Raw genomic sequence first — 15988 nt, 5'->3', positions numbered from 1 at the left:
AAAACGAGTTTTAGCGACCAACAAAAACAATAAACAAGCAATCCTATTCATCAGAGATTTTTATCAAAAATCCGCTAAATGCTACGTTAATTGTTTGTTTCATGTACTCGTACTTGAATTGTTCGCCAGCCATTGCCAGTGTCATTGCCTTGTTTTGCTAATCTCGGACGATGTATAATTGCTCAATTGTGACTTTGCTCGTTTGATTCGTGTACTTGTAATTCACGATTTACAGCTAGCACTCAGAGTGTCGCATTCACAGCATTCATTTGTTAATGCTAACTGCAAGTACGACAAAATGTAGCTACAACAAATTTGCAAGCGTTTGCAATTCACAAGATAGTTTTTCTGACCTTCAATTGCGCGCAGCCTAAAACTAGGCAACACAAAATTTCAATGGCGCCTGTTGGGTGTGCAACAAATTTTTGTATAAACTTAGATAACTTGAATTACTTTGTTGATAAAACGTAGCGATAAATATGTCAACAAAATGTTTATTTTAATTGATTGATGTATTCATTTATTGCGCATTTGACTGCTGCTTATAAATCTTATTTTCACTTTAACCAACAGCTATGCAAAAAATTTGAAAAGTCTAGCAATTACACTACTCCTCATTAAATCAACTTACACTTTAACGTATCTAGTTTACTTTTTTCACCATGGCTAATAGCGTTAACTTGTCATAAAAATCTAGCTTAAAATGTTGCCAGCATAATTGCATTTGTGTCTCCTTTGGCACATCATCGTCCACAGTCTTTATTATCCCCATTTTGATTTGAGGTTAATCTGTGTGAAATTTGTTAGTCGCTGCAGTCGCTGCAAACTCGCTTTTTAATATAACCACTTTCATAAGTCACACAGCAAATTCTCAGACACACACACACACATACAGTTATACATTTTTGTGGCACTTTTAAGTGCGTCGTGACTTGAATCGTAATTCAACCTGTTTGATACGCGCATCAAGAATTTGATGTACATCATTTGGTAAAGCAGGTTAAGAATCAGATAAATATGAAATTTGTTTAAATTTTAATTGAAGAGAGCATTTAATGTAGAACAAGCTAATTAAATGAGCTTCACCGCTTTCAAAGTTGCTTCAAATAGGTCACACTTCTCATTAGTTTCTCTCAGTGTACAAGTGCATAATGAGTGCGAGTATTTACATGCGTTGACAGGCGTCAATTGTAATTATTAAGCCATAAGTTAACTTTCCATTTATGCACATCGCGTCTCTCACTCTCCCCACAAATCGTGTCATATCTGTGTCAGTCACAGCTCCAATCGAGCTGAAAGCGTTGCTTGTTAGTTCGCGTTAAGCGTTTCAGCTGATTGTTGATTGAACAATTGGAATATATATTAACATAGGTGTGTATGTGTGCTGCCATTACAATAATATAATAAACAATAAACAATCTACTAATTAAGTTTGCTGTTTACCACTCGTTTCTTCCCTCTTTTGTTTTGTTTTTTGCATAAAAGGAAAGCCGCACAATTGGGTTCTAAGTTGGCCAATTGTTATGGCCACTTTGTGCAGTTATTTCTTTAGCTTGGCTTAAACACAAATTGACCGTTAGCTCAGACTTGTGGTTCTTAACGATTTCCGCTTTGGCCACTTGCCAAATTCGTACCTCAACAACGGAGTTGACATAATTGTTATGAAATATTCGTGTCGATAGACAATTGGTAAACAAATCAAATTGCTTGTTGGCCAATTACAGCCACGCGAATTGGCGAATCAATGTTTGTATTACACAAGCTTCAATACTGCAGAGAGTGGCTGAGGAAATATCAAATTGGGAGCCAGTTACCAAGTTACCGGCTGCCAGCTGCCAAATAAGACAAATGCAACTCACACATAACAACAGCATCAACAACAGCAACAACGACGACAATAACAACCTCAATAGAGGCAACAACAACAAAAAAATACAATATATAAGCATTAAAATGCGGCATCAATTATGTCAAATCGCATTTTATGTGCAATTTTTTAAATACTCTCGAGATAGTTTTGCACTTTTTTCCCACACGCAAACGTAATCAAGCCGAGCGAAACGCGCCACACGTAACTGCAAATGATAACGCGTTAAAGTATCCGACTGATACGATACCCTGTACAGCACAGCATCTAATTTTTGTTGTACACTCAAACAGAAGCTATGCTAGCTGGAAAATTCTGATACTGAGCAAAGATATCTTAATTCAAGTACACTTTTTTAGTCTTACAAATCGTGATTTTAAATTATTTCTTGACTTGATGTCAAATTATATTTAAGAATTCAATCTCGCATTATTTGTATATATATATGTATGTTATATCTATCTATATATTGCTGTATACAATATGTTATATTTATTAGTAAGTGAAATTTGTAGCATTGTTTATTTATTCTATTATCACTTCTGTTGCTATTCTTGATACAATCTGTATTGTGCACTTAACAAACAGAATACTACAACAGTATTTACTTTCTTTTTTTCAAGGTGAAGCTAAGAAGGTGACCAATCAAACGTACTTTTGACAACATTGAAAGTCAACATTTAAATTATTTCGATTAGAATTATTGCCAATTAAAATTTTTAGTATTCTAGATATTTTTGGTAATCTAAAAATACTAAACAATGTGTATTCTTTTCTTCAAGGTAAAGCTAAGAAGTAAACAAGTCTTAATTCAACAATAATTTTGTCAGCATTGTATGCCAACATTTGAATAATTTCAATCTCGGGATGGGATCAATTGTTATAAAAACTGTTATTTGTTTGTTATTATGTATTTTAATATATTTGGGATATTATATTTAGTATCAAATTTAAATTTGTGGCTATGGTTATTATTTCTATTTTATTATGAGTTCTATTTATATTCTTAAAGCAATTCAATTCGAGTTTAGAACCGTTTAAATACTACAAAGCAAATTGTAATTCAGGCATACTTTTGTTCTTTTTGGAATTAGTGACTCAAATAATTAACTCAATTCAAGTTCTCTAGTGTTTAAATTGTAGTATTTAAAAGTAAAAGTATTCTTTTTCAAAGCCAGAGCTAAAAACCTAAATAAATTCATATGTATTTTATATTTTTCTATAAATTAAATTCAATATTATATATTTTTTAGAAAGTCTGCACAGGGAGAACAAAAATCTATATTGAAAAATTCTTTATTCTTTATTTATTTAATGTTTTTTTTTTATCCTAAAAATAACAATCTTGAAGTAAAATTTTAAGGTTGAAATAATCTCAAAACTTTTATGCTAAATTTGCATTTTAGATAAAAAACATCTTATTTTAAGATTAAAAACTTTATTCAATATTGTTTTATTCAAGTTTGAAGAGATTGTTCTTGTTTCTATTCTTAATGCAATTCAATCTGAATTCTGTGCTCAACATTTGAAATACCACAAAATTTTGCTTACTTTTCTTGCAGTTCATACCCCACCCTTCCACTCAACCTTACTCTAGGGTATCGTGAAAATCGAATTGAACCTGTAAAGCTGCTCACTCTCGCAGCAAATGCCGCTGTGGTGCCATCACCCGACACACGACACCAGCTTTGACTTCAACTTCAGTTTCAGCTTCAGCTTCAGCTTTGTGAAGTTATCTAACTATGCGATTCGCTGCACGTGCGTCTAGCTTTGGGCTTTAATCGTGCGTCTCACGTAGCAAGTTCAGTTGGTTGGTGGCCCAGCATATCGCAACGCTGGCAAAGAAACGTTTGCCACAACTCACCTGAGCAGACGCTGGGCGCCACACTGCAGCAGATAGGCGCCTCCAATGAGACCCAGCACACTGGACAGGCCCAGGAACAGGTTGTGGTTGCTCTGATACATTGGTAACTCCAAGAGGCGGATGTATGGTCGCATGCAACGTTTCCAGCACTGTGAATGTGATGGTGTCATTGTCGTTTATGGTTTATGGTTTATGGTTTATTTCAGCATTGAAGCACACAACTATATTTATGCGACAGCTCCCAACCAACTAACAAATTAGGCCCACTAAAGAGCCACTAAAGACAAACCCGAATATTTTGTGGGATTATCAGTTGAATGCCAGCGTAGTTATCACGCAGCCATTGACTTTGCTTGAGGCTTATCTAACAAACACTAGAGTTGAGTAATAAATTTAAAACATTGAATACTCTATAGTACTCAAGGTATTTCAGTTTCATTATAGAATTGAAAAGGGAAAGTGATGGAGAGCTTTTTTTTACAGCTAGAGAAAAGCTGCTTAAAGCTACTGCTAATTGTATGACTGATGTTTTCATCATCTAAGCAGCTTTCGGCTTGACTAATCAATTATAACTTTAAGCCCAAAGCTTGAACTACTAATTGCATTTGCCATGATTAATCGTTGATTTTAGTGTCACTCTCGACGGCAATTTTAAGCACAGGTTGTGTCGTAAAAAAAACTATTATCTCTATACAAGTATCTCAACGTGTGTTCACAGTAATTGAATTTAATTTTTGGACTAACCAAAAACTCGTGTTTATAGCTGCTGCTTATCAAGCGACACAAAGAAAAACACACACACTCGCACACACATAATTATATTGTTTATGTTCTTGAGAGTTTAATAAAAACTGTTTCGGTTGTTCAACATTATCAATCACGAATGCATTTGTTTCTCCTCCTCAACTGCTTTGTTTGTCGATTCCAGATTAAGTGTTTCAGATTATTACTGAATACTGAATTTCCTGTGTTTATCACACTCTTGAGTAAAGTCTAGCTAGCTGACTAGTTGAGTTATCTAACACTTGGCATCGTACTGGCAGGTTATGTGCTTCAATGCAGTAAAATAAAGAGCTCATCATTAAAGCAGATGACAATTCACTTGGCACAATATAAAGTCATTTGCTTTTGTATTATTTTTCGTTCCGTTCAACTTCAACTTCAACTTCACTGGGCAAACTTTGCATAAATAATTGTCAAAGTCGAGAATTTCTGTTGGCAATTAAGTATTTTTACACCGATTATCAATCACTTTGTTTTCATGCTGGAATTTTTTACTTAATTTTATTTTCAACGGCCAACGGCCGAAACACACAAACGCTAATTGCCAGTTGATTGGCCAGGCACACTCCAACACTTTGCCAATGCCACATCGACATCGACATCGACATCGTCGTCCACTTGGATATGCGATATCATATAGTTGATTAAGATCACGCGACTTTGCTGTCCATTTTTTTTTTCTTGCTTTTGTCTTCTATCATCGCCAATGGGCCACACACAAAACACTCACTTACACACACTCACACACTCACAGTGTTTTCCCAGTTTTTCCCTGGACACGATCTCAGAGATCTCCCAACGAATGGAGCTCAACTTTGCGACTGCGACTTCGACTGCGAATGCGTTATTAACGTTTTTTCCTTTATTATTTTTTTCTTTTTGCAGTTTCGCGCGATTTGTTTAACTGTTTTTACTCTGCTTCTTCTAGTTATTGTTACTCCGCTTATTGTTGTTGTCGTCGTTGTCGTTGTATATAGCTGGGTATTATATAGTCTTGTATTTTGTTTGTTTTAGCAACAACAACAACAACAAAAAAGTCAGCTATTCGCCTTGCGGCTTTTGATTTGATAACAACGCGCCTCGAGTACAATGATAAATAAATAATCATAAAAAAATAAAGCAAAAAAATGTATATAATACGAAGAAAAAAAAAACAACGCAACGAAATTTCACAGATAAGTGTTAAGATTTTTATTTAGAGGTTATATCACAATCGCCTTATAATTATTCCAATTTTGTTCAAGAGCAATATATATATTTTCTGTTTGGTGGAAAATTATAACTTATAGGCGGGTTTCTTTATTTGGCTGTTGATCAAATTTCAGGTGTATTTTTTTTTGGGAGGGGAATTTGTTGTTTTTGTGTGCGTTGTGGCGAGTATCCAAAGTGGAACTGGAACTACTTAGTCATACTCATTTGTTAGTCAGTCCAAAAGTCGCCATAGAAATGTGACAAAAATAAATCGCGTTTGTCGCTCAGATAACGCGACCCAAAGACCCGAAGACAGCGTGAAGAGGGGGAAAAGGGGGACGAAGAGAAGAATAAAGGGCAGCTCAATGACTTTGGCTTGTTACGCGCTTGTGGCAGGTTGCATTATGCAAATGTGTGGCTGCCACACAAAGTGCCACCTGAACTTGGACAACTAAATCTGAAAATCGATGGCACTTTGAAATGGGTTTTGCTTCAGGCGGTGCTTGAAAGGGAATTCGTTTTGCATGAGGCCAATTAATTGGCATTAATCAAATTAATTATGAATGGAACTGATAAGATATCTGCCCTAAATTAAGCCAAATAATCAGTGAGATAGTGTTGAAGGTAGTAAAGTACTTATTCGAATAGTGCTAAATGTATTGCAAGTGGATAGTTTGTTTATTTTGATAAGCTGGACATCAGTCTAAACTATATTTAGAAATCAGACTAAAGAATTTAATAACAATAATCAGCAGTAAAATACTACAAACTATTTTAGAACCCACAAAAGAAGATTAACTGGCAACTGTATAACAAAAGAAATAACTAAACTATGATATTCTGATTATCATAAATTAATTATATTTACAATATCAAAAAGATGCTTTGAAGTTGGGTTAGAAATTCCAAAGCGAAACTTAAACTAGATCTTATGAATATATCTATAAATATTTACAACTTCTTTGGCACTCACAAAATGACAACAAAGATTTCTGTGGGAAAGAAGTCTGGAATGAAAGTACCTTATGCTTTAGTTCGTAGTTCTTTTTTACGAATTCTATGTGCTTAGTTAACCAAGAAAACAAGCACAAAGTTCGGAAACTCCGAGATGTTTGGATGTTGCGACTTTAACGATGTGTTCACGTTAGAGTGCCTGACTTGGCAATAAAAGCGATTGGGCTGAAGATGAGTAATGAGTTGAGGTTGTTCTTTAGTTTTTTTTTTATTTTTGCCTTTTTTATGCCTCACTCAAGCGCGTGTGTGGCAAACGCTTGATAGTGGGAAAGATAGAGACTCGGTCTCACATTCGTTTGTATTCCCAGAATAAAATACTCTTAAGATGCGCATCGCATTATTTTATTGTCGACTGCACCTGTGATTTTTGTCATTTTCGGGCAATTTCCTCTTTGCATTGGGGTCGACAATTTACATAAATAATTGAAAAAAACTGCAGGCGAATGCAACAATAACAATGACAATACTCGTAATAATGCAGTTCTTGCACTTTGTCTTGCGGTAATAAAAAAAAGACGCATTCATAGCGCTCCCAAACAAAATGCTAATCAAATAGACAACAAAACTACAAAACGAAAAAACGGCAGCTGCAAGTGCGTTGTTGTTGTTGTTGTCGTCGATCTTAAGAGATCCGACAAAGATGTTTGCCAAGCCCATCAACAACATCCGTCAGCGTCAGATGCTTCAAGCTCATGAATATTTTTCATATTCCCTGCCCTGAGGGTAACATCATAAATTTGTAATTATACGAGCATCGCGCACATTCGATCAACTATTTGGTAAACTTGAAAAATATGCGTTAAAAATATTTGTCTTTACTGGCGTTGCCGAAAGAGAAAACTTTTTTTTCTTTCTTTGGATATGGGCTTGGCTAGGAAAACTAGCAAAAAGCGTAAAAAGAAAGCGAAAATTTGTATATAAAAACTTGACGCAATCAATTTATAGGCGCATTAAAAATATTGGAATATTTGACACTTCAGAAATATAAAAAAGGTTTCATTGCGGAAAATACCACACGATTTAACCATGAAACTTAAATTTACTACTTTGAAGTAATTGCTTTTATCTATTGGAATATACAAACAAAGATGTTGTAAGAAAGATATAGTGTATCATCTGGAAAGATGTAAAATTTAGAGAACAACCATTTTCAAAGATTATTTCGCTAAAATAGTTTCTTTACAAAAACGGCTTACCATCAACTTAACATCAACTTTGTGCCATCAGGAAATGTATCTAACATGCAGAAGGAGGTACACTCGATCCCATAAAAAATATAAATATATTCTTGTCCATTCGTATGAATACCAACATATTTCTCAGAGACTACAAGTAATAGAGTTACTATGACAGCAATTATTATAGCAATATACCAAATATAATTTACGGTATATTTCAGTATTTTTAGTATATGAATCTGATATATTTAAATATTAATACCGCACTGTTTTACCAAATGTACATTTTGGTATATTTTAATACTTTTTCGGTATATGAATCTGGTATATTTAAATAATAATATCGCACTAAAAGCGATATAGCTACTATGGCAGCAAATGTTATATCAATATACCAAATATTCATTTAGGTATATTTCAGTATCTTTTTGATACATGAATCTGGTATATTTAAATAATACCGCACTGTTTTACCAAATGTACATTATGGTATATTTTAATACTTTTTCGGTACATGAATCTGGTATACTTAAATAATACCGCACTGTTTTGCTTTTCTTGGAAAGGTGTATAGGGTATCTCACAGTCGAGCACACTCGATGTATCAAAACGTGCAGTTTCTATATTAAACATTTATGCAAATTTTTTGTGTACAATTTATAAAATACACTTTAGCAGTTGCTATCACTATAAGTGTGAATCATAAAACAGAATTAACTTCACTTATACAGCAAAATCAATAGAGAACTCTGTTAATAAATAAACCAAGGTGAATCTCAGCATGAATTTCTTTCACTCTATCATCAGTAGTTGCACAATAATGATGACTAATTATTGGAATATTTGTTAAAAAACGTTGTCTTCAGATTAGATAGCAGTAAATGTGGAGATTGCAACTCACCTTAATCTATCGCGCAGCAGCTGATACGTAGTGTGATCCCGCTGCAGCACCTGAAGAATGCGCTGACATTGCTGCAACCGCTGACGCAGCTTGAGGCTTTGTGCCTCCATCTCCGTGTCGAGGACTGCGATGCCGCTGTCCACGCTACTGTTGAGCTGATGGACAGGACTGTTCTCCGTGCTGCTGCCGCTGTTGTTGATGTTGTTGCTACTCCTGTTTGTTGTGGTTGCTGCTACTTCCGCTGCAAGCGATGTTGCAACTGCTGTTGCCGCTGATGTTGCGTCGACTGTCATCGTTGCTGTCGTTTCTGGCTGTTGCTGTTTGCTGTGGTTGTTATTGCTGTTACTGGCTTTAGGTATTTGGCGAATTTCGCGCTTTCGTTCGCTTGTTCGTTTGAGGCACGCTAGTTTGACGTTGACCCCCTCTTGACACACAAACGTAACGTTCACTTTTAATCACAACATTTTTGCCAACGCACTAAGCCATTTCCGCACACACACACACACACACGCGAAGAGGGATTTACGCACACACACTGATACCGATCTTATGCAAGTGGATGTTGCATATAAAAGTCGAGTGCGACCTGCCTGGGAACCAGCCGGAGGCGCCTCAGCTTCACGCTTCCAAGTTCACTACTCAATGGAATTCTCGCTCACACACACAATTTTCAGTTCACTTCACTTTGCTGTTTCAGTTTGCTTAGCTATTTTTATTTCTCTTACTTTTTCTTCATTCAGTTGTCGCTCGACGCGCATTTTTGTTAATTACTCGACCGTTATTGCCATTGTTTTGCCTTGTCTTGCCATGGCTTTCGGCTGAGGAGGCGCTGCTGTGCTTCTTTTTTTTTTATTTTGCGTGTGTTCGTATTTTCGTTTTGCTTATCAGCCACAGCGATATACAAATTTAAACGAGTGGCGAAGGAGGAGGCGCAGCGACAGCGTTTACTTTACTCGTGTTTATATGAAATTTTTGTTTCGTGCTGCAAGCGAAAAAAAAATATATATACATTTTGAGGTTTACTTTATGGCCACAATAAACAAGTCGCGTTTATTGTTCTTAAAGATAACGATATGCCCAAAAACTGCGAGTGAGAATGAGGAGAAGCCAGCAGCCGGTTCCTCACACACGGAAACTGTTGCGACTCTCGAGTCGAGTCGAGTCGCGTTGGTCTCCCAAAAACTGTTGCTGCTGCTGCACCCAAGAGCAATGTGGCAATAGCAACAGCAAGAGCTACAGCAACAGCAGACGCGGCATGTCTCAGAAGCTCAAGTTGTAGACTATTTTCAGAGTGATATGCGAGCACATTTTGCCGCTACGCCTAAATATGTAAATTGCTGAGACCTAGAAAGGCACGTAGTACCGCATTTGGTAATTTCGTTTAATGCACTGCCATCGATTTGCATGCGGGTTGTCGTAGGGGGTCAGTGGGACAGCAACAGCAATAGCAGCAGGTGTACTACGAATATGTATGACAACGACAACAACGACAACATCAACTGACAACAAGCCCTCAGCGTCGCATTTGCGAGAAAGCTGCTCGGCTGCTCAGCTAATCTCCTCAAGCGCTGCTCATCAAGCCAAGACACACACACACACAGAACACTTTAGTCGCATGTGGCAAGACATTCTCAGCCCCAGGGCAGAGAACAGTCAACATCAAGTTGGCATTTACAAAGATTTGCAAATCAAAATCCGCCGAAAGAAGAGAAATTCTAAAGCAACGCATACGAGGGCAGCTTAACAAATTACTTGTAATTGGGCAAAGCAAAACAATTAAATATGCAATTGAGGTTATCACGCTTTCAAACTTAACTGTTATTGGAATTTTAAGAACCAGTTTTTTTTTGCGTATTTGACGAAAAAACACCAAATTGTGCTGCATAAATTTTGTGTTAAATTTAGAATGTTTTTCAAGTGAATTGTCATTAGAACACAAATCCGATAATTATTAAACCTGCCAAATCTACATAAATTGCTTAGAACGGGTTTCGAAAATTCCAGCTGAAAAAAACAATAGATATTAAGTTCCTACAGAACTTCAAGAGTGCACCTCGCTCAGTTGCATATGTGGCAGCTAGATGCGGAGTTGGGGCAGTTAAATAGATGACATGAAATGCCGCAGACTCAGTCAAGAGTCTCACTTGATGATGGGAATGAGGATGACGATGACGATGACGATGACGATGATGATGATGATGATGATGATGTTTGCCGCTTGGCCATTTGCTCAGTTGCAGATACATTTGCTGGTACAAGATACACATGTATCTTTGTATCTTTTTGTATCTCTGTGACTGGCGAAGCATTAAACAAGCGACTGAAAAAGACGATTTTGTATCGCATTTGGACAAGCGGACAAACAGACAGACGGACATTGAAGACGCACTTGTTGATTGTTTTTCTATTGTTGTTTTGCGTCTCGAACATTTCGAATGCTCAACTAAAAAGTTCACTTGTCTTCTTTTTTTTTGGGGAGGCAGTTGGAAGATTGAAAGACTGGCCCCTGGTCAAGACAACAAAAGAAATTTAGTTGTCTGTCAGGTGAAAATGCTGTCGGTGTGTTTTTTTTTAATTTTTGTTATTTTTGTGAGATGGGGGCATCTTTTTTTAGGTGCATTTGGGACTCACATAGTCGTAAGTGGAAAATTCAGCAAAGCCAAAATGATGATGTGCGGTTTATGCAGTCGAGCATAATTAAAAATGCATTTCCGAATGCAGTTGGGATGGCGGCATCGTCGTTGCCATTGGGATCATAGGCATTTTGCATATCATTTGGCAACTGAATTTTCGTTTACATTTTACAAATGCGATATGCAAATGGCCAAGTGGAGAGTTGTCTAATCTCCACTCGTCTCGTCTCCACTCGAGACGGCCTTTGTGGGCATCAAATTGATTTAAAATCCAGATCTCTGTCTCATTGCCCAATGCCAGGTTGTAAGTTGTTTGCTGTGTGTTACGTGTTGGGGATTTGTGCAATTTTCACACAATTGTTTCGCATTGCATGTCGTATTAAGTGGTTACAGTAACTAATTTGATAATTAATTAAACAATGACAGCAATTCTGCATGCAATTGGGTCACATTTTCAAATGGGTCGGACGGATGTATTATAAATAGTATAGTATGATGCTATATGATGGGTCATACTTGATGTATGCACATATAAAATACAAAACACAACAATTTGCAATTAGTTAATCAGCCGGCTAAGTACAGACATCCACATCAGCTGACGATCTCTTCACAGCGGGCAAAAAGCACTTCATTAACATTTGTTGGCTGTTGGTTTGTTGGCTTGTTGGCAAATATATTTTGCATGCCGGCGCAAAGATGATTGATGTTGCTGCTAGCTGCTATTTGCTTGTTTATTGTGGTGTCTGTTTGGCCAAAAAAGGGAAATTTGGTATTAATTACGCGCAACGCTTTGCCAGATGTATCAATATTGCTTTTACTAACGGTTTCACACATTTTTCACCCGCTTAACACAGCAGAGGGAGGGTTGCGAGGAGGGAGTTTGGTGAGACGAACTGTCGATTCATTGAGAAATTAAACAACTTGGCTACAACCGCAACTGCTGAACTGAAGCTGCTTAGACGCCAAAACGCGCCTGACGAACGGAAGTTGGTAAGTAATTTAAACGCTGCCACAACGGCTGCGATAATATTGTTAACTGATGCTGGCGGATTGGTTTTGCTTTCAGCTTGCTGCAGCAGCTTTTCTTTGCTGCTGCTGTTGCTGTTCGTTACCTAAGTAATTGTCTTTCTTTCATGCGAGTACGAAAAAGTTGTTTCTTAAAAATTGGCGGCTGCTGTTAATGAAAAACCAATCGATCCACACTCTACTTAATACAGCGTTAACACTCTCCTCTGTATGGAGTCTACTACACTCGAACAGTCTGACGGAAGCAATTTGCAGCTCTTTCCGCCGTTGCTTTTATTTCTCACAGTCGGCTTCGAAAGTTAGATTCGCAGGGTTGCATTTGATTTCAATGCTAAGCCAGTGACATTGACACTTGTCCGCTGCCCCCTGCACTCCGCCCCCCTTACTGACCATTGTGACTCTTACACTGTTTGTCCCTGTCCACTTGTCACTACTTTTCGTCATTTTATTATGCACTCATTTTTCGTTTGTTTGCTGTTGTTGTCGTCGTCTGTCTGCTTTGCGCATGAGTCGCTTGTTTTACTCGCAGCTTAACACTGACATATCGCACGCTCCAGTGACCCACTAGGAGTGCACACAATTACACTCGCTCTTTCACACACGCACACAATTAGAAAAAAGAACTGCAAATTCCCCAAGGGTTGCCTGTTGATCGCGCTCTCTTTCTCTTCCATTCGCATTCGAACTGTCCATGAGCCCTTTTTTATCACAAGTTTCGGCGTTGCGCTTCAACGATTTTAGTTTTCAGTTTGTAGGCTAAGGTTCACTTATCATTGCTTATTGCACGACACGTTTTGTTGGTTTTTTGTTTGAAACACACAATACGTTAAGCGAAATATACCAAATTAATAATAACATCTAGCAATAACAACTCTCTTAGCGTACATTTACTTCGAATCCCGTTGATGCTAACTCCGCTCTGACGTTGCGTGAGAGTCGCGCAAAGGTTGAAACGCGAATGAGCCGTCGACGTCGACGCTCTGGAGTCGAGCTTCGAGCTGCCTGCGCTCAACTCAACTTATCGCAGCTGTTTGTGATTGTTGTTGTTGAGCTTGCATTTTGCTCTCTCGCGTGCACGCGCGTGGTCGCTCTCTTTGTAATTTACCTCACTCTCAGCTGCTACTTGTTGTTCTTGTTTCACTGTTTACTGCCGCTTGCTGTTGTTATTATTGGCTGTTTTGTTCTGATCAACAGCTGGCGGTGCGGTGCCATTTGGCAATTTTTAACTGGATTTTGGGAACTAAACTAAACTAGTTTCTGGCCGAGGGGTTGGAGTAAATAGGGTTGTTTATTTGGTCGCCAAGGGCAACTTCATTCACAACTTCTTTTCGTCTTTTTGCCATTCATTCTTTTCTTCCATTTACGCCTTAGCAATGCCTGCCGCCAAAGCTTTTTTCTCTTTTTGTGTCACACGACTAAACTTTGGTACTTTGCACAAGACGCAGCCCATTAATTTGTATGCATAAGGAAGCGACGCGAACGAAGATGGGAAGTGCAAAAAGCGAGCCGTAAAAGCACTTAGAGATCCCAACGAACGAAGCCAACACAAGTTCGTATTCGGTATTCGGTTACACAAGTTCAGTTAGAAAGAAGTTGAGCTATAAATACACCCAGTTTATGGGTCGGTCAAGTGATTCGGGAAATGCCCTACGCCAAAACTGTCTAACTGACCAACTGACTAGTTGAGTGCTGCTTGTCCAACTTGTCCATGCAAAACGATGCGGCAACATCGCAGTATAGCATAGCTTAGTATACTGACTGCAATGGCAGCGACATGCACGGAATAGGAAGCGTTTAACTACCTATGAAAGACATTTGATACGTCAGGCGGACCAACAATAGTGACAGCGATATCCACAGTTCGACATACACACACACTTTTACACATTTACGCTTATAAGCTTAGACTGAAAGAGTGAAAAATACCCTGGAATGTTCAAAAAAGGGAGTGCGTCACATGAAGCGAGGCAACTCTCTAATTAAATATAAAAGTCAAGCAGACTAAATAGATAAAACAAAGCTCTTTAAGTCTTTAAAATATCATATTACAACTAATTTATTGACTTTATTTTATTATAAATATATTAAAGACATGATAGAATTTAAAGATATTGATTCTTCTGTCTGTTTAGTTTATTACAGGGTATCTCTCAGTCGCTGTCCGCTAGCTGCTGCGTTCTCAGTTGTGTATTTTTTTAGCTTTTTGTTTTGTTTTTTGTATTTTTTATAAACTTTTTGCGTCTGGCTGGCGCAGCTGCTGCTGCTGCTGCCTCTGCTGGTCAACAGCACCGGCACATTGCACCTGACACGAGGCAGAGAGGCAGGGACGAAGCCAAGAGAAGAGGCAAGGCGAGATGAAGGCGCTTCAGTTTTGACCATTTTTCAAACATTTTGCCACTCACTTTTTTTGCGCACATCGTATTGATATGAGATGTTCGTATGTGTGTATATTAAAGCTTGCCTTTTACCCCCACCTCAACCCCCACCAACAACAATGTAAGCAGCAACAATCACCGTTGCTTAAAGCCTGTCTAATGGCACACAAAGTTGCCCATCATCCTGTTGGAATTCCGCCCAAGTCATCATCAGTCAACACTGTCACCCGAACTGAAGCCGAGCTGAGGAATGCACAGAACATGATTGACCGTTAAGATAGGCATCAATGGAAGCGTGTGCAAAGCACGAATGATGAATGGAAGAGGGAAACGAAAAAGAAAAACAATAACAAACACAGCATTGAAATCCCATGGAGACGCATTCCACAAAAGGCAGCAACAACAACAGCAGCTGGCAAATCGTGAGCTAGATCTTTACATCAGAGACATAATTCAGTTGCCAATCAAATTTATTCGCTAGTTAGCGTCCAACCTGGTGAAAGTAATTCAACAAAACCACTTTCGATGCTTGGACAATGTACAATATTTGGCGTTCTTTTTGTATTTATAAGCTAATAGCCATGACTAAATTTAATGTATGAGAACTTGGTCAGCAGAAGAAGTAGGTGTGGCCTCCAAATATTAATCATTCATTGTTCAAGGTATTTTTAACTGAACACTCTCTTTTATTTATGATCTCAAAACTGTCCTTTTAGCATAGGGTATATTTTTAACAAGAGGAAGTAATCAGTGAGTATAAATAAAAACAACAGCAGCAACAAGTGTGAGCTGTCACGAATCACCCTGTTCTCTAACTGATAGCAGCACACGAAATATTCATTGCATACTTTTAGGCAGCACGAGTTAAACTTGTTGCCAACAGTAAAAGCTCGCTACAAATACATTCTAATGAGGGCACAAAACTCATTTAAATACCAAACAGCGACTATTTATAAATATTACTGATAACAATGATTTATCTCTTCTTTTTCAGGCGGTCTTGCCCGCTTGTTTGTACCTGCGCAGCACGTAAAATGAGAACGCGCCAGAGTGAGAGAGCGAAAAAGGGAGAGATGTGAGAGCGTAGCATCCACAGCATCCAACAGCTGTTGTGGAACGTGACGAGAGTCCTATAAAACGACCAATGGCAATA

At 37.9% G+C, this 15988-nt stretch overlaps 1 protein-coding gene across 11 annotated transcripts in view; it reads right to left on the bottom strand.

The window, feature by feature from the left end:
* The window catches only part of LOC132790618 (mucin-2), a 36324-nt gene extending 22894 nt beyond the window's left edge, over nt 1-13430 (bottom strand). For 7 of the 11 annotated variants that reach the window (XM_060799199.1, XM_060799201.1, XM_060799208.1 and 4 more), the window contains exons 1-2: nt 13346-13430; nt 8799-9780 (exon numbers count right to left, since the gene is read on the bottom strand). In XM_060799199.1, coding sequence (XP_060655182.1) covers nt 8799-9091 — 293 coding nt within the window. In that variant the 5' untranslated portion in view covers nt 9092-9780; nt 13346-13430. Of the gene's footprint in view, nt 1-3731; nt 3881-4475; nt 4793-5248; nt 5887-8798; nt 9781-13345 lie in introns of those variants that run through there. The other 4 variants (XM_060799203.1, XM_060799202.1, XM_060799212.1 and 1 more) reach the window with 4 other exon arrangements.
* Nucleotides 13431-15988: the final 2558 nt, after the last annotated feature.

The sequence above is a fragment of the Drosophila nasuta genome, chromosome 3 (genome assembly GCF_023558535.2).
Source record: "Drosophila nasuta strain 15112-1781.00 chromosome 3, ASM2355853v1, whole genome shotgun sequence".
NCBI classification, from domain to species: Eukaryota; Metazoa; Arthropoda; class Insecta; order Diptera; family Drosophilidae; genus Drosophila; species Drosophila nasuta.
The sequence above is the reverse complement of the archived record's forward strand: the minus strand, read 5'-3'. Positions and strand labels throughout refer to the sequence as shown.